At 55.8% G+C, this 26,860-nt stretch overlaps 2 protein-coding genes and 1 long non-coding RNA gene across 3 annotated transcripts; 2 read left to right on the forward strand and 1 right to left on the reverse strand.

The window, feature by feature from the left end:
• Nucleotides 1-532: 532 nt before the first annotated feature.
• Nucleotides 533-5,062, forward strand: LOC139006535 (DNA dC->dU-editing enzyme APOBEC-3A-like). The gene is made up of 5 exons (XM_070408854.1): nt 533-615; nt 1,771-1,912; nt 3,893-4,277; nt 4,692-4,807; nt 5,048-5,062. Exons 1-5 carry the CDS (start codon nt 533-535, stop codon nt 5,060-5,062), a joined length of 741 nt encoding a protein of 246 aa, XP_070264955.1.
• A 2,467-nt stretch (nt 5,063-7,529) lies between these two features.
• LOC139005781 (uncharacterized) lies at nt 7,530-11,788 on the reverse strand. Its single transcript, XR_011470701.1, has 5 exons — nt 11,699-11,788; nt 10,634-10,774; nt 8,586-8,849; nt 8,037-8,152; nt 7,530-7,795 (listed from the first exon to the last, which is right to left on the reverse strand). It is a non-coding gene; the product is annotated as an uncharacterized lncRNA (long non-coding RNA).
• Nucleotides 11,789-19,226: 7,438 nt separating this feature from the next.
• On the forward strand, nt 19,227-26,149 carry LOC139006536 (DNA dC->dU-editing enzyme APOBEC-3G-like). Its single transcript, XM_070408855.1, has 5 exons — nt 19,227-19,285; nt 20,441-20,582; nt 22,953-23,217; nt 23,632-23,747; nt 26,066-26,149. The coding sequence occupies exons 1-5, from the start codon at nt 19,227-19,229 to the stop codon at nt 26,147-26,149; spliced, it is 666 nt and encodes a 221-aa protein (XP_070264956.1).
• Nucleotides 26,150-26,860: the final 711 nt, after the last annotated feature.

Here is a 26,860-nt window from a genome sequence, read left to right on the forward strand (position 1 = left end):
GGGAATCAGCCACAGCCACAGAGCCAGCATGCAGTGCGGAGTGCGCTGGGGACAGATTCGGGGCTGCGCTGGCCACGTCCCCTGGGAGGGATCGTGGGGCCGGCACAGGGTGGTCTGAGAGGAGCCGGATGGACAGTCAGTGGGACAGAGGGACATCCCCTCGGGGACAAACTCTACCACCTGGGGCGCCGGTCACACTTGAGCTTGGAACACAAAATCCCCCCGTTCCTCGCAGGTGGGGGTAAAGAGGACGAGCAGAGCCCCTTCCTGAGGCGGGCACACCCTGCATCCTCTGCTCCCAGGCCATCCTGGCCCAGCCCTGCTGGGAGCCTCTCTGTTCTCCTCTGTGTGATGGGCGGACAAAGGCTCTGAGTCCAGTTCCTTCCCCTACAGGGTGGCTCCTAAGGGGAGCCCAGCTCACGTTGGTCCCGCCCTGCCCTTTCTCTCAGGGGGGAGTCCCTCTCCTTGCTCAGCCCCGCAGGTCCCTGCACCCAGCCAGCCCCAGGGAGCCCGGGCCTGGCCATGCCCTGCAATGGCGGCCGTGGAAGAGTCAGAGCTGGCCACCAGGGGCCTGTCCTGTGGGGGCTCCGTGTCCTGTGCCCGGACCCTCCTCAGGTAGGAGCACCTGTCCTCTCACCTGCGCTCTCGCCTCCTGCCTGGCTGTGCCGTGCTGCCCAGGGTGACCCCACCCTCCTTGGACCTCACTGGCCCAGGTCAGTCCAGGGAGGGCCTTTGTCAGAACAGAGAAATCAAAACCCAACTTGCCCCTGAGGGCACAGGATGAGACATTTGGGCAGAAAAGTTCCCTCTCCTATGATTCCATGTGGGTGCGATGAGTGGCCTGAGTTTAGGGAAGGGGTGGGGTGAAGCAGTGCCAGCTCAACAGGTTACAGGTGCCTCGTTGGCATATAAGGCACCTCAGTCCTTGAAAGCAGCACAGGCGGTGGATGGTCCGTGACCAGCAGAGAAGGTGAAGGAGCTGAGACATGGAGTACAACCCATCTCGCCGTGACAGGTACCACCTGCCCCTGGAGCAGCCCTGCTTCTGAGCCCCTCCTCCTGGCTCCCTGAGGGGACTTGGCTTCTCCCCGGGGGACCCTGCTTCTCCCATCTCTCTTGATGGCCCTTCTATGTCCAGGACCCCTCAGCTGATGCCCAGTTGGCCGTTCCTACCCGCCTCCCCTAAGCCCCTGGCTAGAGTCTGGAGGCCACCCTTGAGGGTCCCTGTTTCTCCTCTCCCTCCAGCTCCCGTGAAATCTATTCTTTCTGCTCTGCACTGAGGCCCTAGGAGGTCAAGTTCAGGTTTATGTTCTTGTTTTTGTAAAGGACATGATTGTTTTCATGATGAGAAGGAAATGTGATGAGTTATTTGGGTAGATTACTTTAGCATCTCCTTTCCCCGATGGGGTCACCCTTTCCCCTGATGCACCATGTGGCTCAGGTTAACCCAGAAGAGCAGAGGAAACAGCACCACTGGGCTGCACCTGGCAGGGCTGGGTCAGCAGGACAAGGGCAGGACGGTGATGCCAGGAGAAGCCCCCAACACAGCTCTGAGCCCCTGCACTGCTCCCAGGGGAACCCTGACAAAAGGACTGGGCTGACTTCCCCAGCAGCCCCTGAGGGGGTCAGAGTGAGAGGTTTGGTGGCTCCAGCTAAGTGAGTGGATGCCCATTCTTGTGGGTCTAGCTGGGATGTTGGTGCAAAGGGGAAGAGAACGAGGTGATCCCTAGAGGAGCCCCATGCCTTGCTTTATCCTGCCTGTGCCCACAGACCCCTGATGAAAAAAAGAACCTTCAAGAGAAACTTCGGTAACAAATGTGAGAACCAAACATACCTGTGCTACGAGGTGGAGGTCCAGGAGGATGACGCCTGGGTCCCAGTGGAGGGGCTCCAGGGCATTCGGCGGAAACTGGTGAGTGAGCACAACAGGCAGGGCCCCCGGGACACTCGGGGAGAAGGTTCCATGCCCGTGGGGTGTCCTCTAAACAATGTCCCTTGGCCCCCAGCTGCTGGGTGTTGTCCAGAGGCAGGGAGGACGGACTCTGCTGTGATTGGCAGCTTGGAGCCCCACATCAGAAAGCAGTCACAAAACAAATGTGGATAAGCTTACACAAAACTGCCAAAGGAAGGCAGAGGAGGGTAGGTGGGAAGAGATCCACCATAGAACCTGTATGCATATATGCATAACCATGGACACAGACAATAGAGAGGTGAAGGCCTATTTGGGAGGAGTAGAGGTGGGCTAGAAGGGGTCAATGGGGAGAAAGGGGGACATATATAATACGTTCAACAATAAAGATTTTACATGAGTAATAAATAAATATGTAAGTGGCAAAAAAGAAAAAAAAGAAAGCAGTCACAGTGTCCCAGGGCCTGGGCCCACCAGCCCAGGGTCAGCCCAGACTCCAGGGTCAGCCTGTCCCTCCTGCTGTGCCTCTGAGGAGGGGTCAGGCCAGAGGGAAAGGCACCTGGATAAAGGGGCCATTCTCCCCTGGCCCCACCCGGGCCACCTGTGGCCAGAGAGCCAGAGCTCCCCCTTGGTGCTCCCTTCAGTCACTCCTGGGAGAGCCTGGAGGGTGCTGTCCCCACGAGTGCATTGGCAGCTGCACGTAGCCCAGGGCGCCTCCTGGGTCCCCAGGTACCATCCTCTGCCACCAGGGCTCTGTGCTAGCTCCATGGGCCTGACTTCTTCCTCCTCCCTGAGCCCCTGGTTGAAAACCCTTCCCTGGGCGGGTGGGCTAATCTCCATAACCCTGTGAGCCCAGCAGCGACCCTCATCCCGTGCACAGGTGGGAGCTGGAGGTAGGGGAGCAGAGGGAGAGCTCCCCTGCCTGGAGGAAGCACCCACCCCGTGGCATCAGGCCCAGGACCTTGGGGCTCAGCTGCCTCCTCCCTCTGTCCTCACTATTTATTTATTTAATTATTTAATTATTTGTTTATTTATTTATTTACTTATTTATTTAAAAGACTTTTATTGATTCCAGAGAGGAAAGGAGAGAGAGCTAGAAATATCAGTGATGAGAGAGAACCATTGGTTGGCTGCTTCCTGCACGCTCCCTACTGGGCATCAAGCCTACAACCTGGGCCTGGGCCCTGACCAGGAATGGAACCATTGACCTCTTTGTGGATGGGTCGCTGCTCAACCCACTGAACCACACCGGCTGGCTGCCCTCAGCTCTTTGTCCCCCTGCAGGGTCTGACCAGGTGCAGCTCCTGAAGGCATAGGCTTGGGGCACAAAATAGAGGCTCTCTGGGACTCTGTACCAAGGTGGATCACATGGAGCCCAGATCTGTGTTCTCAGTGGTTAGAGTGTCAGCCTGCACAGCAACGGGTCAGTGCTAGGATTCCAGGTCAAGGGCACTTATCTCAGTTGCAGCTTTGATTCTTGGCCCCGGGTCTTGGAGCGTGGGGTAGGCAACCAGTGGATGTGTCTCTCCCACATTGATGTTTCTCTCTCTCTGCCCCCTCCTCCATCCCTCCACTCTATCTCTAAAGATCAATGGAAAAAATCTCCCCAGGTGAGGAATTGAAAAAAGAACCATATTTAATGCAAAACTTTAAAAAATCAAAACTAATGCTAATTCCATGGTGAATGAAATATCAATAGGCTAAGTGAAGACTGATCAGTTACACAGCCATGGGAGGCATGATTTGCTCATGTAGGAAAGTCCTCACTGCTGATGTGCCCTTTGTAAATGCTGATATTATGTGGTTCTTGAGTCGCCTTACCTTTGACCGTGTAGATTCTGCATTGAAACAGCGTTCATCCTGACTCTGAGCTGTGCCCCTTCAATTCTGTGCTGGAGGCCAGTGCCTCACCTGCCTCTGGCTGGTGCCGCCCTCCCCTGTTCACAGCCAGTGACAGGTCCCTCTTCTTCCCCATGTGCTCAGATTACTGGCACACACAGGGAACATTGTCAGGAAGAGTCGGTCCTCCTGGATGGTAACAATCGCCAGGAACGCTACCTTCATGCAGATTTGTGCTTCCTGGATGGTAACAATGACCGGAAACGCTACCCTCGTGCAGAGTTGTGCTTCCTGGCTCTGTTCCGGACTTGGGACCTGGATGAGGGGAAGCAGTACAGACTCACCTGGTACAGCTCCTGGAGCCCCTATCCTGACTGTGTTCCAAAGCTGGTTGAATTCCTTGGCGACAACAGCAACGTGAGCCTGCGCATCTTCGCTGCTGGGATCCATTCCAGATTCAGTGGATATGAGCATGAACTGCGCAACCTGGTTGACGCTGGGGCCCAACTCGCCATCATGACCCAGGATGGTCAGCAGGGACTCCTGAGGGTGGGAGGTGGGCGGGCAGGGAGACTGGGAAATGTCCACACAGAGGGGGCAGGAGGAGAATCCAGATGGGGATGCCTGTCAGCTGCCTGCAGGGGGGCTGCTGGGTCTGGAGAGGATGGAGTCTCCTGGAAGAGAGAGTTCATGGGAGAGAGGGGGTCCTGGGAAGGGGGGAGGTGGGTACCTGCGCCATCAGGACCCAGGTCCTTCCTGGTAGAAGGGGAGGGGCTGCCTCAGATTCCAGTGGAAGAAAGAATTTGAGGGATGAGCTCAGTGCCTTGGGAGGAGAGAGAAAGGGGGCAGGGAGATCCTGATGGGGAGGGTGTGTCCCTAGAGTCAGACACCTGGGCCCTCCCCGCCCTAGAAGGAGCTCACCTTTCCCTCCCTGGTCCCATAGAGCTCCAGCACTGCTGGGACACCTTCGTGGGCAACCGGGGCCAGCCGTTTGAGCCCTGGCCTAACCTAGAAGAACACATTCAAACCAAATCTCAGGAGCTGGAGAGCATTCTCGGGGTGAGGTCCCTCCCTCCTGCTCCCCCCTCCCCTTCTCTCCCTGAGCCTGTCTCTGCCTCTGGGTCACCTGCTCCTCCTGGGCCCCAGCTCCATCCCTCCCCTCAGGTCTCACAGTCCCTCTGCTTTCTCCCCTCCTGCGCCCCTTTTCCTTCCCCTCCTGTGACTGCCCCAGACTCTGCTCTGTTCACCTTCCCACCTGCCTCACTCCCTGCTTCCTCCACCTCCTCCTTCTCCATCCAGAATCAGGAAAACTGAAGATGGACTTCCATCTCTCTAAACATTCGGGGTCTTCTGGTGAACGAGGAATAAAACACTTTCTTCAAGAAATGAAAACGCATCACGTGCCGCCATCCCCAACTTGATCCAAAGAATCCAGTAAAAAGCAACGAATGGGCTCATAAGGAATTTTTTAAAAATCTGACTGATTAACTTTTCATTTAAAATCTATGATATGTTCTAAGTACACACCAGTAATATTGTATTCATTACTATCAGAATCATTTTTATATTTAGAAAATTAATTATTTACACTGATTTTAAGTTCAAAGCTATAATATGAAAGATTAAGAATCTTCCACACAATGCCTTTTCCTCTGTCAGTGTTTCATGATGTCCAAACTGTTCAATAAACACCTGCAGAAGTGAAAATGCCCTTCTCTTCTGTAGGTAGCTCATGGGAGGGCAGTGGTCACACTAATTGCCACTGGCCACGTAAACTCAGCAATATTTATAGGAGCGGAAGCTCAAACCAAAAAGCCTACACCCATTGACCAAGGATGTGCTGAGAGTAGTGCTGTGTTGAAATGACAGCCCATGCAATAGGAGAAGAGAAAGGCTCAGGGGCACTATTGGGAAGAGCAATTGAAGTTGACATTGGCTGAGGGGAGGGCTGGGGATTACTGAGTCCTCAGGCCTTTCCAATTCCACTCCCTGGGGAGGATGCTGGAGGGAGGGGCTTCCCTGCAGACAGGATCCCTCTGCCCTTCCCAGGACCTGGCGCACACAGGATGCAGTGCAGGCAGCGGCTGTCTGTCCTGCCGTGTTTCTGTGGAGCCTGAATCATGCTGAGCGAGCCCCTGGCAGCTGGGCATCCTGCACACAGCCTTCCAGGCAACGAAGGCTCCCAGGTCTCTCACCACAGGCTTCTGCTCACATGTCCGGACCCCCCCTGTCACCGGATAAAACAAGCGCATGAGGCTATAAAATAAGCGCAGGCGGCGGCGAGAGGAACCGCAGGCGATGGGGCCGGAATGCGGTGCAGGTGGGCGTGGGGATCACCAAGCAGGAGACAGGCCTGTTTTCACTGATGGCGGACATGATGTGTTAACATGTGTGTTAAATGCTGAAACCCAATGACCAGCACTTGTGTCCAGAAGCCAGAGAGACTCAGAGATTTTGAGAGAGGTTTTCGCTCTCTGGGAGCGGGCTGCTCCGGACGGTGTGGAATCGTGTGGCTCCTGTCAGGAGTCTCCCTTCTGAGATTCTTCAATGGCTTGAGGGCGGCTTCATTCCCAGACCCCTCTGATCTCCCACATTATCAGAAAGTCATTGAATGTGTCATTTCATGGCAAAATTAGACTATTTTAGACGTTGCTAATGTACGTTGTAGTTTTAATAGAAGTGATCAGTGAGCAGGAATTAAGGGCCAAGAGAATGTTCTCACCAGCAACAGTGTCCTCGTAACTGTGCAGGTACCTGTCCTTTTGGTCGCAAGATCTGAAATCAGCATATTCTCTCTGTGTGTTTTGTGAACCATTGAGTCCATTTGGCGTCCTTTCAGGTCATCTCCAGGTGACATCCCGAAAGGTGAGCGCACCCAAGGGCTGCCCTGACAACCAAGTACAGAATTCCAAGGAGAACACACTTCCGTGTGGCAGTGACTGGAAGTACTGCAGGCCCAGGAGCTTCTGCGAAGGCGAGACCAGCAGGTGTGGCAACCCATGCAGGACAGAACCCGGGCGATGCAGAACCCACGAGGACAACTGTCCCCCGCCATCCGCCACCCTCCCCAGATCTGCTCGTGGTTGGGGGCCCTCATCGAACCCTTGTTTCAGGTTGTTTTTTTTAAAAATATATATATTTTATTGATTTTTTACAGAGAGGAAAGGAGAGGGGTAGAGAGTTAGAAACATCAATGAGAGAGAAACATTGATCAGCTGCCTCCTACACACCTCCCGCTGGGGATGTGCCCGCAACCAAGGTACATGCCCTTGACTGGAATCGAACCTGGGACCTTTTAGTCCGCAGGCCGACGCTCTAGCCACTGAGCCAAACTGGCCAGGGCTTGTTTCAGGTTTAAATTGAAGGTCATGTACACACTTCTCCCAGTGGTACTGGCAAATTCAAACTGTCCTTGCACTCTAGAGTGAGTGAGTGTGTAGAGCAGGGGTCCTCAAATGCCCAGCTCAGGGAGGGCGGGGCCAACCCCACTGAGTCTGACCCTGGCCGCCCCACTGAGGACCAGGCCGCTCCCTTTCAGGCCGGCTCCTCTCATCCTATAAACATCACTGACTTTTTCTTGACCCGTAGGAATTCCTGTGACCACGGCCCTCCCATGAAGGTCCCCACAGAAGAGAAAGCCCTTTGCACTTTGCAGGTGTTTCTTGAACAATTTGCCCTTCATGACACACTTACAGAGGAAAAGACATTTTATGGAGATTCTTAATCTTTCATTTTATTGTTTTAGTTTTAAAATCAATAAAAAATAATCATGTCCCTAAAAGTAAAAAATGACTCTGATAATAATGAACAGAATGTTACTGGTGTACATTTGGAACATATCATTGATTTTAAATGAAAAGTAAATCAATCAGATTTTTAAAAATTCCTTCTGAGCTCATTCACTGCCTTTTGCTGGTTTCTGTGGATCAAGTTGGAGATGGGGCACGTGATGCGTTTTCATTTCTTGAAGAAAGTGTTTTATTCCTCGTTCATGAGAAGACCCCGACTGTTTAGAGAGATTGAGTCCGTCCTTCAGTTTCCCTGATTCTGGATGGAGAAGGAGGAGGTGAAGGAAGCAGGGAGTGAGGCAGGTGGGAAGGTGAACAGAGCAGAGTCTGGGGCAGTCACAGGAGGGGAAGGAAAAGGGGCGCAGGAGGGGAGAAAGCAGAGGGACTATGAGACCTGAGGGGAGGGATGGAGCTGGGGCCCAGGGGAGAGCAGGTGACCCAGAGGCAGAGACAGGCCCAGGGAGAGAAGGGGAGGGGGGAGCAGGAGGGAGGAACCTCACCCCGAGAATGTTCTCCAGCTTCTGACATTGGGCTCCTATGCTTTCTAACAGTTCACTCTTCGGCTCGAACGGCTGGCCCTGGTTGCCCACGAAGGTGTCCCAGCAGTGCTGGAGCTCTATGGGAACAGGGAGGGAAAGGTGAGCTCCTAGAGCGCCTGGAAGGCCCAGGTGTCTGACTCTAGGGACACACCCTCCCCATCAGGATCTCCCTGCCCCCTTTCTCTCTCCTCCCAAGGCACTGAGCTCATCCCTCAAATTCTTTCTTCCACTGGAATCTGAGGCAGCCCCTCCCCTTCTACCAGGAAGGACCTGGGTCCTGATGGCACAGGGACCCACCTCCCCCCTTCCCAAGACCCCCTCTGTCCCCTGAACTCTCTCCTCCAGGGGACTCCATCCACTCTAGACCCAGCACGCCCCCCTCCCCCCCCCCACCCCCCCGGCAGGCACCTGAAAGGGTTCCCCACCTGGATTCTCCTCCTGCCCCCTCTGTGCAGCCATTTGCCAGCCTCTCTGGATGCCCAGCACCCACCCTCAGGAGTCCCTGCTGACCTTTGAGGGTCATGATGGTGAGATGGTCCACAGCGTCCCGCAGCTGGCGTAGCCCATCCTCATAGCCACGGTATTTAGTATGGATGCGAGCAGCGAAGATGCGCAGGCTCACATGGCTGTTCTCGCCCAGAAATTCCACCAGTTTTGAGGCACAGTCAGGGCAGGGGTCCAGGAGATGTGCCAGGTGAGTCTGTACTGCTTCCCCTCATCCAGGTCCCAAGCAGAGACCCCATGCAGGAAGCACAACTCTGCATGACGGAGTACCTGAGCACAGAGGGGGGAGAAGAGGGACCTGTCACTTGCTGTCAACAGGGGAGGGTGGGACCAGCCAGAAGCAGGTGAGGCACTGGCCTCCACCACAGAATTGAAGGGGCACAGCTCAGCATCAGGATGAACGCTATTTCAATGCAGGATCTACACGGTCAAAGGGAAGGCGACTCATGAATCACATAATATCAGCATCTACAAAGGGCAGAGGAGCAGTGAGGACTTGTTCTACCTCAGCAAACCATGCTGCCATGGCTCTGTCACTGATCAGTCTTCACTTAGCCTGTTGATATTCCATTCACCATGGACTTTGCATTAGTTTTGATTTTTTAAAGTTTTGCATTAAATATGGTTCTTTTTTCAAATCCTCACCTAGGGAGATTTTTTCCATTGATCTTTAGAGAAAGAGTGAAGAGATGGAGGAGGGGGCAGAGAGAGAGAAACATCAACATCCGCTGGTTGCCTACCCCACGCTCCTCGACCCGGGGCCAGGGTTCAAAGCTGCAACTGAGATAAGTGCCCTTGGCCTGGAATCCTACCCCTGGCCCCTGGCTGCCAGGCTGACGCTCTAACCACTGAGAACACAGATCTGGGCTCCATGTGATTCACCTTGGTACAGAGTTCCCAGAGAGCCTCGATTTGGTGCCCAACTCCTATGCCTTCAGGAGCTGCACCTAGTCGGGCCCTGCAGGGGGACAAAGAGCTGAGGACAGCCCAGCCGGTGTGGTTCAGTGGGTTGAGCAGCGACACATCCACAAAGACGTCACCGGTTCCATTCCTGGTCAGGGCCCAGGCCCAGGTTGCAGGCTTGATTCACAGGAGGAGTCGTGCAGGAGGCAGCAGTCAACCAATGATTCTCTCTCATCACTGATGTTTCTATCTCTCTCTCCCTTTCTCTCTGGAATCAATAAAATTCTTATAAATAAATAAATATAAATCAATAAATAGCTGAGGACAGAGGGAGGAGGCAGCTGAGCCCCAAGGTCCTGGGCCTGATGCCACAGGGGTGGGTGCTCCCCCCAGGCAGGGGAGCTCTCCCTCTGCTCCCCTGCCTCCAGCTCCCGCCTGTGCACCAACACCTCCACACTCTTCCACTCTGGGCTTCCCCCTGTGCTGCGCCCAAGGGTGACACAACTCTGCAGGAAGAAGGGGTGAGGGCACCGAGGTAGAGGTGTGGGAGACACGGGATGAGGGTTGCTGCTGGGCTCCCAGGGTTATGGAGATTAGCCCACGCACCCAGGGAAGGATTTTCAACCAGGGGCTCAGAGAGGAGGAGAAGTCAGGCCCACGGTGCTTGTGCAGAGCCCTGGTAGCAGTGGATGGTACCTGGGGACCCAGGAGGCGTCCTGGGCTACGTGCAGCTGGCAATGCACTTGTGGGGACAGCACCCCGCCAGGCTCTCCCAGGAGTGACTGGAGGGAGCACCAAGGGGGAGCTCTGGCTCTCTGGCCAGAGGCTGCCCGGGTGGGGGCCATGGGCGAATGGCCTCTTTGTCCAGGTGCCTTTCCCTCTGGCCTGACCCCTCCTCAGAGGCACAGCAGGAGGGACAGGCTGACCCTGGAGGCTGGGCTGACCCTGGGCTGGTGGGCCCAGGCCCTGGGACACTGTGACTGCTTTCTGATGTGGGACTCCAAGCTGTCAATCACAGCAGAGTCCGTCCTCCCTGCCTCTGGGCAACGCCACAGCAGCTGGGGGCCAAGGGACATTGCTCAGAGGACACCCGCGGGCATGGGAACCTTCTTCCCGAGTGTCCCGGGACCCTGCCTGCTGTGCTCGCTCACCTGGTTGCGCAGGAAGCCCTGGAGCTCCTCCACTGGGGCTCAGGCGTCGCCCTCCGGGACCTCCATCTCGTACCACAGGTATGTTTTTTCTCCCAGTTGTGACCGAAGTTGTCCTTGAAGGTAGTTGCATCCATCAGGGGTCTGTGGGCACAGGCAGGAGGAACCCAAGGCATGGGGCTCCTCTGGGGGAGCTGGGACACCTAAGCTTCCACAGACCCCTTCGGGGGCTCCTGGGGGAGTCAGGCCAGTGCTTTTGTCAGGGTCCCCCCATGAGCAGTGCAGGGGCTCAGAGCTCTGACATGGCCTCTCCTGGCATCACCGTCCTGCCCTCATCCCGCTGACCCAGCCCTGCAAGCTGCAGCCCAGTGGCGCTGTTTCCTCTGCTCTTCTGGGTTAACCTGAGCCACATGGTGCATCAGGGGAAAGGGTGGCCCATTCGGGGAAAAGAGATGCCAACTAGTCTTCTCAAATAACTCATGACATTTCTCTTCTCATCATGAAAACCATCATGTCCTTTACAAAAACCAAAACATAAACCTGAACATGACCTCGGGCAGTGATGGTGAACCTTTTGAGCTCGGCGTGTCAGCATTTTGAAAAACCCTAACTTAACTCTGGTGCCGTGTCACATATAGAAATTTTTTTAGTATTTGCAACCATAGTAAAACAAAGACATATTTTTGATATTTATTTTATATATTTAAATGCCATTTAACAAAGAAAAATCAACCAAAAAAATGAGTTCGCTTGTCACCTCTGACTCGCCTGTCATAGGATCGCCATCACTGTCCTTGGGCCTCACTTCAGAGCAGATTGAATAGATTTTGTGGGAGACGGAGGGAGAGGAGAAACAGGGACCCTCAAGGGTGACCCCCATAATTTAGCCGGGGGCTTATGGGAGGCGGGTAGGACCGGCAAACTGGGCATCAGCTGAGGGTTCCTAGACATAGAAGGGCCATCAAGACAGACAGGAGAAGCAGGGGGTTTTCTGGGGAGAAGGCAAGTCCCCTCAGGGAGCCAGGAGGAGGGGCTCAGAAGCAGGGCTGCTCCAGGGGCGGGTGGTACCTGCCAGTTGGTGTTGGGTTGTCCTCCATGTCTCAGCTCCTTCACCTTCTCTTCTAGCCACAGGCCGTCCTCCCCTTGACTGGCTTTCAAGGACTGAGGTGCCTTGTATGTCAACAGAGCATGTGGAACCTGCTGAGCTGGTTCTGCTGCGCCCCACCCCTTCCCTAAACTCAGGCCACTCATGGCACCCTATGGAGTAATAGAACTTTTCTGCACAAATGTCTCATCCTGTGCCCTCAGGGGCAAGTTAGGTGTTGATTTCTCTGTTCTGACAAAGGCCCTTCCTGGACTGACCTGGGCCAGTGAGGTCCCAGGAGGTGGGGTCACCCTGGGCAGCACGGCACAGCCAGGCAGGAGGCAAGAGCGCAGGTGAGAGGACAGGTGCTCCTACCTGAGGAGGGTCCGGGCACAGGACACGGAGCCCCCACAGGACAGGCCCCGGGTGCCCATCCCTGACTCTCCCGCGGCGGCCAGTGCAGGGCATGGCCGGGCCCAGTGCAGGGACCTGCGGGGCTGAGCCAGGAGGGAGACTCTGCCCTGAGAGGAAGGGCAGGGCGGAACCAACGTGAGCTGAGCTCTCCTTAGGAGCCACCCTGTAGGGGAAGGAACTGGACTCAGAGCCTTTGTCCACCCATCACACAGAGGAGAACAGAGAGGCTCCCAGCAGGGCGGCCAGGATGGCCTGAGAGCAGAGGATGCAGTGTGTGCCCGCCTCAGGAAGGGGCCAATGCTCGTCCTCTTTACCCCCACCTGCGAGGAAGGAGGGGACTTTGTGTTCCAAGCTCAAGTGTGACCGGCGCCCCAGGTGGTAGAGTTTGTCCCCGAGAGGATGCCCCTTTCTCCCACTGACTGTCCATCCGACTCCTCTCAGACCAGCCTGTGCCGGCCCAAAGCTCCCTTCCAGGGGACAGGCCCAGCTCAGGGAGGGCGGGGCCAGCCCCACAGAGTCTGAACCTGGCCGCCCGCACTAAGAACCAGGCTGCTCGCTTTCAGGCCGGCTCCTCACATCCTTCACGTTTGATACAGGGCCCCCCTCTTTCTGGGCTGGGCGCCCCTCCACATGCACAAACAGGTGTCCTCTGTTCTGAGCCCCTCCCACCTGCTCTGTCCTTGGACCTTGGTGCCCCTGGGAGCAGCCATGCTGTCCTGCTGGAGGCTCAGGGCTTTGCAGACGTGGAACAGGCACATCAGGGTTCTGCTAGATTTGCTACTTCATTGGTCACGATCTCCACCCAAACACACTGTCCACACCCAGAAGTTTCCAGAGACCAGGACTGGGGTCCCTGAGAATCTCCCCGGTGCTGCCCCAGATCTTGTGTCCCAGGGAGGGAGAGTGGTGTCAGACCCAGGCCAGCTCCCCTCCTGCATCCCAGCGTCTCCTCCTGTCATGCAACCCACAACACTCTTCTGAGTCCCCACCCCACCCCAGCACCAGACGGCGGTCTCCTGGCACAAACCCTGTGCCAGGGCAGCGAGTGTGAGGTCCCAAAGCCCAAGGCCCTGTGCCCTGGAGGCCCTGGAAGGTGGAGCCCCAGCCTACCCCGCCCCTCCCAGGTGCCCCCGCAGCCAGAGGGCAGCACCCTGAGCTCAGCGCTCCATCACATGCTCACCCCGAGGGCATAAGACTCTTCTGGGGCGTCTAGGGGACCCAGGAGGGGCCATCATCGCAGGGACAGCACTGTGCTCTCCGTCCCTGAGGCAGGTCTCACAGCCAGGCTAGCTCCTCAGCCAGCAGCTCTGAGGTCTCTTCTGGAATGTTCCCCAGGACCTCCTCCCTCCACACACCCTCTTCCCCCAGCCAGGTGTCCTGAGCTGCTCTCTGCTGATGCCTGGCTGCCCCTCTGTTATGCGGACCAGCCTGGCCTGGCTGGTCTCCACACCCGGGAGTCCGCTCTGCAGTGAGTGGCGAGTACCGAGGCGGCCAGGAGAGCCCTGTGAAGACCAGGGGCCGCCATGTGTAAGAGGTTTGCACCTCCTCCCAGAGGTTTCATGTCTTATGTTGTTTGTCTGAGTCAAGTCTCCAAGGGGCAGGAGGAGAGGATGCCTGGGCGGCCCTCACCTCTGTCTCTGGGTCCCTGCCCTCCCCGGGGACCCATCCACGTATCCTCTCCCTGGTTCCCCGGAGCCTGGCCCCCTGGGTGAGGAGAGGCGGGGGCACCTGCTCTTCCTCCCGGTCTCCCTCAGCCAGGCCAGCACCTGGTGTGGTAAAGGCATCAGTAGAGCCTCGTGTTGAACTGGTCTAAAGCGGCCTGGCCCACAGCGACGTGGGGAGCGGGGAGCATGCCTCTCCCTGGGTCCGTGCGATGAGAAAAAGGAAGGGAAGGAACCCTGTGTTTTCTGGGGAAGGACCGTCCCTCCCCATGTCCATCTCTGGAAGGTTGAATGAAGAATGTAAAGCAATTCCTACATCCTTCTGGAGTTTTCTACCGAAATGTGCAAACTTCTGAACAGGAGGAAAGATGCAGGCCCCCGAGGGAGAGGGCGGGTGCTGGTGCGGGGGAGCGGCCCCTGGGCAGGTGCACGCTGTGCTGGGATGTGTGCTGTTCCCTTGTCAGGGAAATGGGGGACAGGGCGGGGTGCCCCGGGGAAGCCCAGTCTGAGGTCAGAGAGCCAGGCGGGCCCACTCTGCCCCGTCACTCTGGGCCTGGGATGGATGATCTGGATGTGTCTGGAGTCAGGGCCAGGCTGCTCTGTAGGAGGTGTCAGGTCCGCCCTCCTGAGCCCCAGTCCAGCCCCGGCCTCAGCACTGTTCCCAGGCTGTCCCAGCCCTTCTCCAGTCTCAGGTCCCGGGCCACGGGCAAAGCTCTGAGATGGGGACCCGGGAGATGGGGGTGGAGGAGCACAGTAGGACCACCTGTCCTCTGCTCGGGGTGCCCCCTCCACCCGAATACGGCACCTTGTGGATGTTTTGGTCCCTTGTTCCCAGAAATGGAGATGGGGCCCTGGCTGGTTTTGCTCAGTGGATAGAGCGTTGGGCCTGGGACTTAAGGGTCCTGGGTTCAATTCTGGTCATGGGCACCTGCCCAGGTTGCAGGCTAGGTCCCCAGCAGGGGGCGTGCAGGAGGCAGCCAATCAATGATTCTCATCATTGATGTTTCTAATCTATCCCTCTCTCTTCCTCTCTGAAATCAATAAATATATATATATTTAAAAAAAACAAGAAATATAAATGGAGATGGGGCTTCTGTCAGAGCCCAGAAATGGAAAGTAAAGGAGCAGATGGGAGGTTGAGGTTCTTCCGGTAAAACACACCTGGGGAGTGTAGACATCTCCTGTTTTGGTCAGAGAGGAGGGAGGCATCGGGTGTGTCCTGGAATCCTGACGTGGTTCCTTTTTGTCAAGTGCAAGCGAGTGAGCCTGTGCCCCTTGAGTCTGGGCTGGGGATGGGCTGGGCCGCTTGGCACAGGCACAACTGAGGGTGAGGCCTGGTCTTGACATATTTGTGGCTTTTAAGGTCCTGGGGACATTGAGGGGGAGCTGGCTGGTCTCACCTCCCCAGGGTCACAGCCTGCAGACGGGGCACGGTGTGCGGCCTCCCCACATCCCTCAGGAAAGGGCGTGGGGCCTCTTCTCCCTGGGAGTCCTCGGCCTCAGCCCCTGGCTGCCAGCGGGGCCCAGGCTCCTCCTCTGCTGGGTTTGCATCCTGACTGCCAGGAGCTGGCCAGTGGGGAGGGGACCCTCCGCACAGAATCAACCCTCGACAATTGAGTCTGTTATTGCTACTCTCCACTTACCAGCGTCCACCTGCTCCAGAGCCTCAGGCAGGAGGAGGGGACCCTTAGATTCGTCCGCAGATCCCGGGTTTTGTGTGTTGTTTTCTGCTCCCAAGAACCCCTCGACCGGGTCTCCCCTGGGTCCCGTGAGGACAGTGGCTGGAGGCTGGCTCTGTTCCTCAGGTCTGACGGCCTGGAGAGCTGTGGTTATCCCCTGTCTCCTGTCCCTGTCCCTTGTCCTCAGGTTTAATGACCTGGAGAGCTGTGGCTGTCCGCTGTCCCTGTCCCTGTCCCCTGTCCCCTGTCCCTGGTCCTGAGGTCTGACAACCCTGTGAGCTGTGGCTGTCCCTTGTCCCCTGTCCCTGGTCCTGAGGTCTGACAACCTGGAGAGCTGTGGCTGTCCCCTGTCCCCTCTCATTGGCTCTGGCCAGGGAGGGTGTGGCTCTGTTCTCCAAGGGCGCCTCCTCCTGGGGGTGAGACAGGCCTGAGGGGTGTGAGCCCCCAGATCCTTTTCTGTCCCTCTCAGCTCCCTCTGCCGTGTATACAGCAGGTGCTCAGGGTGTGCACACTCAGTGACTTGCAAAGACTTTGGGGAGATGGAAGGGCTTTGGGGAAGTAGGAGCCCGGCTTCCATCCAGCTCTCGGGCGAGGATTTCCGCTCGTCGCAGCAGCCTCAGCGACCTGGGCGTTCACCATGCCCAGTCCGCACACACGCCTGTTTTCCTTTTATCGACAACTAGGGGCCTGGTGCACAAAGATTCATGCACGGGGGATGGGTCCGTCAGCCTGACCTATACCCTCTCCAATCTGGGAGCCCTCAGAGTGCCCTCTCCAATCCGGGAGTTTCTGTCTGTCTTTGCAATCATATGAAAGAATTGTCTGAGACCCCCAACCCAGTTTGGTTTGTTGCTCACAGAATAATAGAGGCCTTTTTTTCTTTGCTTCATTTGTGGAGATTTCCTGTAAGTTTTACGATATGTTCCCTTTAATTTTTCCTAGACACTCTGATTTTACTTATGTCTCTCACCTTTGCTTTCTCTCCATCCCCCACCGCAACAGTAACTTGCTCCAGGCTGACTTTGCTCTAGTGTCTAGGAGATCCGTCTGCCACCAGAACTATGATTCCCAGCATTCCTGGTGCTCCCCACACTCTGGGCTTCAGCTTCCGGTCCTGGGGCTGCCACCAGAGCTACTATTCCCAGAATTCATGGTGCTCCCCGCGCTCTTGGTTTTCCCTTCCTGCTCTGTTTTTGTCCCATGACGTCCCACTCTACCAAGTCCTCCAAGGCACCAGCTCTCCCTCTCTGCTCTCTGTCTGGTGGCTTGGAGAGCCAAGTTTCCCAAGCCATTCCGCTCTCTGCTGGCTATCCTGCTCTGTTCTCCACGTGGCAGCTTTGGGGAGTGACCAAGGGAGCCACATCCCCCCAAGCTGCTGCCTCTCCTGTTCTGCTCTCCACCCGGTGCCTGCCCACCCAAATCAGTCCACCATCTTTGTAGGGTTGATTTGCGTATGCACTCCTGATAGGCTGGTGAGCATTGTCGAGGGATGGTCAATTTACATGTTTCTCTTTTATTATATAGGATTCCTTTTATTTTTTTTATCCTCACCCGAGGATATTTTTCCATTGATTTTTAGAGAGAGTGGAAGACAGAGGGAAAGACAGAGAGAAACATTGATGTGAGAGAAACATATCGATTGGGCGCCTCCTGCATGAGCCCTGACTAGGGCCCTGGCTGGGGAGGATCCTGCAATCAAGGTACATGCCCTTCACCAGAACTGAACCCGGGACCCTTTGGTCTGCAGGCTGACACTCTGTCCACTGGGCCAAACCAGACAGGGCAGCACATTCCATTCTATAAAGTCTGAGATGCTTGGGGACTCAGTGCCTGTCTTCTCCCACTGCTGTCCTCGGACTCCCAGTGGCTGCCCACCTGCAGGCATCGGCCCTCATCCCAGGCAAAGGGTAGCACATAGGACCCACCCCAGGCCTGGGAGCCCGCACGTCCTGTTGGTGATAGGTGTCGCTGTCCACCAAGAGGGTGACAGAGGAGGTCCCCACGAGTTCACAGATTCAGCTGGGGCGAGAGACCCCATTGGTCCTCCCTGCCCCTCTGTCTGGTCATCCGCATCCCTGGCCACCCCCGTCCCCTCTGAGGGGCTTGGGAAAGAGGACCTGCTCAGGACACTGAGGTGAGCGGCAAAAGGAGAGGGGGCGGGACGAAACACAGACACACACACACACACACACACACACACACACACACGCAGCTGATGATAAGCAGGAATCTCCTAGTTTCTCCAGATCCACCCACAAGCCTCAGTCTTAGTGGCAGGAAGCAGAGGACGTCACCACTCCCAGGCGGATTTGTAGAACCTTATCATCCAATCAGCTCGTCTGGTTTGGATACCTGGACTCTGGCAAGAGCCCCCATTTCTGTTCCTGGAAGCAAATGACCAAGATGCAGTCACTTTGGGAAAGCAGACGAGCGGGTAGAAGACACGTGGTCTTACATGACAAGAGGGGTCCCCGCTCTCTGCGCTGTCACATGCAGGTCCAGGCAGACCTGACCCCCAGCTCCCAGGGCCCTGTCGACCCGGACCCCCGGTTTCATGGCTTTGCCGCTGACACCGGGACCTGAGACTTCGGAGAGGGTAGCTCACAGCTGAGAACACGGCTGAGCCCTGGGCTCCCCACCTCAGCCTGTCCTCTTGCCGGAAGGCACCGCGGGAGGGCAGACCTGTGCCGCATACAGAGCAGCCTCTTGCCAGGCCAGTGTGGCTCAGTGGTTGAGCATTGACTTATGAGGCACAAGTCCTCGGTTCAATTCCCTGTCAAGGCACATGACCGGGTTGTGGGCTTGATCCCCAACGAGAGGAGTGCAGGAGTCAGCTGATCAATGATTCTCTCTCATTCTTGATGTTTCTAAGGTTTTCTCCCTCTCCCTTCTTCCCTGAAATCAATAAGAAAAAATATTACAATGAAACATACAACAACGTGTCTTCTGATTTGATGATGAGGAGCTGATTTGATGATGAGGTTCTTGCAAACCAGCCTGGGAGTGGGGACGTCCTCTGCTTCCTGCCACTCAGACTGAGGCCTGTGGGTGTGTCTGCAGAAACTAGGAGATTCCTGCGTGTCATCTGCTTGCGTATGTGTGTGTGTGTGTCTGTGTTTGGTGAGTCAGGGCAGCTTTCGGGCCCGTTGCCCAGACACAGCTGTGTGCCAAGCCCGATCTTTGTCGTATCTTTGGCACCTGCGGTGGGACCACCAGCTGGAAACAAGGGAATCAGCCACAGCCACGGAGCCAGCATGGAGTGCAGAGTGCGCTGGGAACAGACCCGGGGCTGCACTGGCCACGTCCCCTGGAGGGAAAGTGGGGCCGGCACAGGGTGGTCTGAGAGGAGCTGGGTGGACAGTCAGTGGGACAGAGGGGCATCCCCTCGGGGACAAACTCTACAGGCTGGGGCACCGGTCACACTTGAGCCTGGAACACAAAGTCCCCCCTTTCCTCGCAGGTGGGGGTAAAGAGGACGAGCAGAGCCCCTTCCTGAGGAGGGCACTCCCTGCATCCTCTGCTCCCAGGCCATCCTGGCTGCCCTGCTGGGAGCCTCTCTGTTCTCCTCTGTGTGATGGGTGGACAAAGGCTCCGAGTCCAGTTCCTTCCATTCAGGGTGGCTCCTAAGGGGAGCTCAGCTCACGTTGGTCCCGCCCTGCCCTTCCTGTCAGGGCAGAGTCTCCCTCCTGGCTCAGCCCCGCAGGGCCCTGCACTGTCCCCGGCCATGCCCTGCAGTGGCGGCCGCGGGAGAGTCAGCGATGGGCACCCGGGGCCTGTCCTGTGGGGGCTCCGTGTCCTGTGCCCGGACCCTCCTCAGGTAGGAGCACCTGTCCTCTCACCTGTGCTCTCACCTCCTGCCTGGCTGTGCCGTGCTGCCCAGAGTGACCCCATCTCCTGGGACATCACTGTCCCAAGGTCAGTCCAGGGAGGGCCTTTGACAGAACAGAGAAATCAACACCTAACTTGCCCCTGAGGGCACAGGATGAGGCATTTGTGCAGAAAAGTTCCCTCTCCTATGACTCCATGTGGGTGGCATGAGTGGCCTGAGTTTAGGGAAGGGTTGGGGTGAAGCAGGGCCAGCTCAGCAGTTTCCAGGTGCCTCAGTGGCATATAAGGCACCTCGGTCCTTGAAAGCATCACAAGAGGAGGACGGGCCGTGACCAGCAGAGAAGGTGAAGGAGCTGAGACATGGAGGACAACCCAGCACCAACTGGCAGGTACCACTCGCCCCTGGAGGAGCCCTGCTTCTGAGCCCCTCCTCCTGGCTCCCTAAAGGGATGTGCCTTCTCCCTAGGGGACCCCTGCTTCTCCTGTCTCTCCTGATGGCCCTTCTATGTCCAGGACCCCTAAGCTGATACCATGTTGACCTGTCCTAACTGCCTCCCATGTCCCCAGGCTAAAAACTGGGGGTTACCATTGAGGGTCCCTGTTTCTCCTCTCCCTCCATCTCCCATGAAATCTATTTTTTCTGCTCTGAATTTAGACCCTAGGAAGTCACGTTCAGATTTATCTTTATGTTTTTGTAAAGGACACATTGTTTTTATGATGAGAAAGGAAATGTGATGAGTTATTTGAGAAGACTAGTTTGGCATCTCTTTTCCCCGATGGGGCCTCCCTTTCCCCGATGTACCATGTGGCTCAGGTTAACCCAGAAGAGCAGAGGAAACAGCGCCACTGGGCCTGCACCTGGCAGGGCTCGGTCAGCGGGACGAGGGCAGGACGGTGATGCCAGTAGAGGCCTTGTCAGAGCAGTGAGCCCCTGCACTGCTCCCGGGGGCACCCTGACAAAATGACTGGGCTGACTCCCCCAAGAACCCCCGAAAAGGTCAGTGAGGGAGGTTAGGTGGCTCCAGCTAAGTGAGTGGACGCCTATTCTCTGTGGGTCTACCTGGGAAGTGGGTGCAGAGAGGAGGAGAACGGGGTGATCCCCAGAGGAGCCCCATGCCTTGCTTCCTCCTGCCTGTGCCCACAGAACCCTGATGGATGCAACCACTTTCAAGGACAACTTCAGGCACAGACGGGCGAGAAGAACACACCTGTGCTACCAGGTGGAGGTCTGGAAGGACGACACCTGGGTCCCAGTGCAGAACCTCCAGGACGTCCTGTGCAACAAGGTGAGCGAGCACAGCAGGCAGGGCCCCGGGACACTCAGGGAGAAGGTTCCATGCCCACGGGGTGTCCTCTGAGCAATGTCCCTGGGTCCCCAGCTGCTGTGGCGTTGCCCAGAGGCAGGGAGGACGGACTCTGCTGTGATTGGCAGCTTGGAGCCCCACATCAGAAAGCAGTCACAGTGTCCCAGGGCCTGGGCCCACCAGCCCAGTGTCAGCCCAGCCTCCAGGGTCAGCCTGTCCCTCCTGCTGTGCCTCTGAGAAGGGGTCAGGCCAGAGGGAAAGGCACCTGGACAAAGGTACTGTTCTCCCCTGAACCCGCCAGGGCCGTCTCTGGCCAGAGAGCCAGAGCTCCCCCTTGGTGCTCCCTCCAGTCACTCCTGGGAGAGCCTGGAGGGTGCTGTCCCCACAAGTGCATTGCCAGCTGCACGTAGCCCAGGACGCCTCCTGGGTCCCCAGGTACCATCCTCTGCCACCAGGGCTCTGCGCTAGCACCGTGGGCCTGACTTCTTCCTTCTCCCTGAGCCCCAGGTTGAAAATCCTTCCCTGGGCGGGAGGGCTAATCTCCATAACCCTGTGAGCCCAGCAGCGATGTTCATCCCGTGTCTCCCACACCTCTGCCTCGGTGCCCTCACCCCTTCTTCCCGTGTCTCCTTGGGCTCAGCACAGGGGGAAGCCCAGAGTAGAAGCGTGTGGAGGTGTTGGTGCACAGGCGGAGCTCGAGGTAGGGGAGCAGAGGGAGAGCTCCCCTGCCTGGAGGAAGCACCCACCCCTGTAGCATCAGGCCCAGGACCTTGGGGCTCAGCTGCCTCCTCCCTCTGTCCTCAGCTATTTATTTATTTATTTGTTTGTTTGTTTGTTTGTTTATTTATTTATTTAAAAGACTTTTATTGATTCCAGAGAGGAAGGGAGAGAGAGATAGAAATATCAGTGACGAGAGAGAACCATTTGGTTGGCTGCTGCCTCCTGCAAGCCCCGCCCCCTGCTGAGAATCAAGCCTGCAACCTGAGCCTGGGCCCTGACCAGGAATGGAACTGGTGACTTCGTTTTGGATGGGTCCCTGCTCAACCCACTGAGCAACACCGGCTTGCTGCCCTCAGCTCGTTGTCCCCCTGCAGGGCCTGACTAGGTGCAGCTCCTGAAAGTATAGGCTTTGGGCACCAAATAGAGGCTCTCTGGCAAGTCTGTATCAAGATATATCACATGGAGCCCAGATCTGTTTTCTCAGTGGTTAGAGTGTCAGCCTGCACAGCCAGGGGCCAGGGGTAGGATTCCAGGTCAAGGGCACTTATCTCAGTTCCAACTTTGATCCCTGGCCCTGGGTCGTGGAGCGTGGGGTAGGCCACCAGTGGATGTGTCCTCCCACATTGATGTTTCTCTCTCTCTGCCCCCTCCTCCATCCCTCCACCCTTTCTCACTTGGGTTGCAGGAATCGAGTTAAGTCAGCTCGCGTGAATTGCGCGTACTCGGCGGGAGCCCTCTTAACTCGGTTCATATAGATTTGCGGTGGAGTGCGGGAAACGTGTAAATTCGGGCCGATTGTAACTGCGTATTACCAAATATTTGTTTCAAAGATACCTACCTGCGTATGCGAACCGTTTCATAGCCATTTCAATCGAACCCATACTTCAAAAGACATAGGAATTTTAAACTAACTCTGATTTTGCGCGGGAAACCTAAATAATTGCCCGCGCCAGCTTATATTGTGGCGGGAAATTCACCCGACACCAGAGTGTTAAGATCAATGGAAAAAATCTCCCAGGTGAGGATTTGAAAAAAGAACCATATTTAATGCAAAACTTTAAAAAATCAAAACTAATGCAAATTCCATGGTGAATGGAATATCGACAGGCTAAGTGAAGACTGATCAGTTACAGAGCCATGGTAGCCATGGTTTGCTGATGTAGGAAAGTCCTCACTGCTGATGTGCCCTTTGTAGATGCTGATATTATGTGATTTGTGTCGCCTGACCTTTGACCCTGTAGATGAGTGATGGCGAACCATTTGAGGTGAACATTTTAGCATTTTGAAAAACCCTAACTTAACTCTGGTGCCGTGTCACATATAGAAATTTTTTGACATTTGCAACCATAGTAAAACAAAGATTTATATTTTCGATAATTATTTTATACATTTAAATGCCATTTAACAAAGAAAAATCAACCAAGAAATGAGTTGGCGTGTCACCTCTGACACGCGTGTTATAAGTTCGCCATCACTGGTGTAGATCCTGCATTGAGATAGCGTTCATCCTGACGCTGAGCTGTGCCCCTTCAGTCCTGTGCTGGAGGCCAGGCCTCACCTGCCTCTGGCTGGTGCCACCCTCCCCTGTTCACAGCAAATGACAGGTCCCTCTTCTTCCCCATCTGTGCTCAGGTATACCGTCATGCAGAGTTGCGCTTCCTGGATCGGGTCCGTTTTTGGAACCTGGAAGAGGGGAGGCAGTACAGACTCACCTGCTACATCTCCTGGAGCCCCTGCCCTGACTGTGCCCAGGAACTGGTGGAATTCCTGGGCAACAACAACCACATTAGGCTGCGCATCTTCGCTGCTCGCATCTACACCATTGTCAGTGGATATGAGGATGGGCTGCGCCAGCTGAGGGACGCTGGGGCCCAACTCGCCATCATGACCCTCAATGGTCAGCAGGGACTCCTGAGGGTGGGAGGTGGGCGGGCAGAGAGGCTGGGAAATGGCTACACAGAGGGGGCAGGAGGAGAATCCAGGTGGGGACGCCTGTCAGCTGCCTGCAGGGGGTCTGCTGGGTCTGGAGAGGATGGAGTCTCCTGGAAGAGAGAGTTCAGGGGAGAGAGGGGGTCCTGGGAAGGGGGGATGTGGGTCCCTGTGCCATCAGGACCCAGGTCTTCCTGGTAGATGGGGAGGGGCTGCCTCAGATTCCAGTGTGAAGGAAGAATTTGAGGCATGAGCTCAGTGCCTTGGGAAGAGGGAGAAAGGCGGCAGGGAGATTCTGATGGGGAGGGTGTGTCCCTAGAGTCAGAGACCTGGGCCCTCCCCGCTCTAGAAGGAGCTCACCTTTCCCTCCCTGTTCCCATAGAGCTCCAGCACTGCTGGGACACCTTCGTGGACAACCAGGGCGATCCATTCGAGCCCTGTCCTATCCAGGTAGAACACATAGGAACTGCATCTCAGGAGCTGGAGAACATTCTCAGGGTGAGGTTCCTCCCTCCTGCTCCCCCCTCCCCTTCTCTCCCTGGGCCTGTCTCCGCCTCTGGGCCACTTGCTTCCCCCAGGGCCCAGGCTCCATCCCTCCCCTCAGGTCTCACAGTCCCTCTGCTTTCTCCCTCCTGCGCCCCTTTTCCTTCCCCTCCTGTGACTGCCCCAGACTCTGCTCTGTTCACTTTCCTACCTTCCTCACTCCCTGCTTCCTCCACCTCCTCCTTCTCCATCCAGAATCAGGGAAACTGAAGGACGGACTCAATCTCTCTAAACAGTCGGGGTGTCTTCTGGTGAATGAGGCATCAAACACTTTCTTCGAGAAATGAAAACGCATCAGGTCCCGGATCTCCAACGTGATCCACAGAAACCAGCAAAAGGCAATGAATGAGCTAATAAGAAATTTTTTTTTTTAAATCTGACTGATTTACTTTTCAATTAAAATCTATGATATGTTCTAAATACACATCAGTAATATTGTATTCATTACTAACAGAATCATTTTTATATTTAGAAAATTAATTATTTACATTGATTTTAAGTCCAAAGCAATAATATGAAAGATTAAGAATCTTCCACAAAATGTGTTTTCCTCTGTAAGTGATTCATGAAGTCCAAATAGTTCAATAAACACTTCTTTAGGCACCTCATGGGAGGGCAGTGGTCACACTAATTGCCACTGGCCACGTAAACTCAGCAATATTTATAGGAGCGGAAGCTCAAACCAAACAGCCTAAACCCATCGACCAAGGATGTGCTGAGAGTGGTGCTGTGTTGAAACGACAGCCCATGCAATAGGAGAAGAGAAAGGCTCAGGGCCGCTATTGGGAAGAGCAATTGAAGTTGACATTGGCTGAGGGGAGGGCTGGGGATTACTGAGTCCTCAGGCCTTTCCAATTCCACTCCTTGGAGAGGACGCTGGAGGGAGGGGCTTCCCTGCAGAGAGGATCCCTCTGCCCTTCCCAGGACCTGGCCCACGCAGGATGCAGTGCAGGCAGCGGCTGTCTGTCCTGCCGTGTCTCTGTGGAGCCTGAGTCATGCTGAGCGAGTCCCTGGCAGCTGGCATCCTGCACACGGCCTTACAGGCAACGAAGGCTCCACATGCTTCTGCTCACATGTCCGGACCCGCCCCCCACCCCCCGTCACAACCTCACACAGGACTGTGAGGGACTGGGACTGAGTCCTTTAGTTTAGAGACATTGGAGGGATAGAGAATAAGGACAGTCATATGCTTGTGGCCAAAGCAGTAGGAGGGGACTGAGTCAGGAGGACACAGAGCCAGAGGGAAGACCTGATAGACAAAGTGACCTGAAGAGATGGAAGAAGAGGACAGGAGAGGGGTGGTGGGGTGGGGTGCGATGGGGAGGGATGGGGTGGGGCGGGGTAAAGCAGGGCTGGGGGCCAATGGTGGGAGACAAGGGGCAGGAATGAGATCAAGGACAGAAGGCTGGGTTGTCAGGGGACTGTGGCCGCCATGGAGGGGCTGAAAGTCAGCTTGTTTCCCAGGACAAGACCTGTGGGAGGAGGAGGACAGTGTGGGCCTGGTCAGCCAAACAGTTGATGCTATTGGAATCTCTCCCCCAGCCCTGAGCCCCACCTCAGCTCTGGGGGGGTGTCTCCTCCTGCTGGTCTCCTCCAAGCCTCAATGGGGGCCACCTCCACATCTGAAAGTCGGGCCTGATGCTTCCAGCTCTCTCTCTGCCGTTTCCTGACCCCATTCCCTCAGGATGGAAGAGGATGAAGAAGAGTTTTTTGTTTGTTTGTTGACAGACAGATCCTGCCGCAGGTTTATTTGTACAAACAGCAGAGGAGGGCACCAGGGCCACGCAGACAGCAGCCCAGGGGCCCCCCATTCCTTCCGTCCTCACGTCGGCAGACAGAGGCCTCTACTGTGGAGCCTTCGTGGGGCCTGGGCTACTTTGGCAGCAGGTGCCTGAGTACCTTTTAGGAACCTGAACTTCAACCTGACGCACAGCCTGGGTCTTGGTTTCCGCCTTGGCCTTGGCCTTTGGCCGGCAGAGCCTGGTCCTCTTTCCAATGTAGGCATGAGCATGTTTCCCAGGCTTGGGGTGAGCAATTTCGGCAGGTCGACTGAGTTTGCGGCGGCAACCCTTTGGGGTATTGGACCTGGGCTCCTTGACACAATTCCTCAACGTTTTCTCAGATCACCAATTTGTAAGAAAAAGAAAAAAGAACAGGCAGAGTTTCTGCAATGATGTTAAATTGCAAGATAGTTTTTCCCATGTTTAAATGCTAAGAATAGTTTCATGTCAGTGAGATGTCCCTGCCACCTGCCTTCCTTGTCTGTTTTGCAGGTTTTGGCCATTATGGCAGGGGCGGGGCTATCAGTGAGTGCCACCCCCAGCCACACCATGATTGGGTCGGAAGTGCACATGTGACCTAAATCCGTCCAATCAGTGTGAACCTCAGGACTTTTTCCTGGGAATTCTGGGACACACCATTGGTTTGGATGGTGTCTGGTGAACATGTGGGGCTTGGTGCTGCTGTAACCAATTTTTTTTTAAATGGTTTATAAAAATTGATTTCAGAGAGAGAAACATGGATGGGTTGCCTCTCATAGGTGCCCAACCAGGGATGGAACCATAACCTAGGTATGTGCACCGATGGGAGTTGGACCCACAGCCTTTTGGGGTGAGGGAGGACGCTCCAACCCGCTGAGCCCCTCACCCAGGGCATTTGTCTACCTCAGGGAGCTGGTCTGAAAAGAAGCCAACACAAGGGCACCTGCAGCGGGAGGAGCCCGAGCCCTGACGTAACAATGACCTCATTAGTCCCAGTCGTTGGTAAGTCCACCTGGAATGGGTGTCTGTCCCGACTGAACGCATCCTGAGCCGTGTCCTATCTGGTTTTTCTCACAGCAAGCTGAGAAGGTGTGCATCTGACTGGCAGGATGAAATGCTGTTTGCATCTATTTTATGGCTTCCTTTACCCCCAACCAAGGCCTAGGTGCATTCTGTTGACCATTAACTCCTTTCTGTGAATAGAGCAGCATGTGGAGCCACCTTTGGTTCACAGAGCCCTTCCTCCTGGCAGTCACGGCCACGTCAACTCTGGCACCGACCCACAGGCCCATTCCTAGCCCAGGACTC

The sequence above is a fragment of the Myotis yumanensis genome, unplaced genomic scaffold (assembly GCF_028538775.1).
Source record: "Myotis yumanensis isolate MYYU_CA2020_CCGP unplaced genomic scaffold, mMyoYum1.0.hap1 SCAF_3, whole genome shotgun sequence".
Classification (NCBI taxonomy): domain Eukaryota; kingdom Metazoa; phylum Chordata; class Mammalia; order Chiroptera; family Vespertilionidae; genus Myotis; species Myotis yumanensis.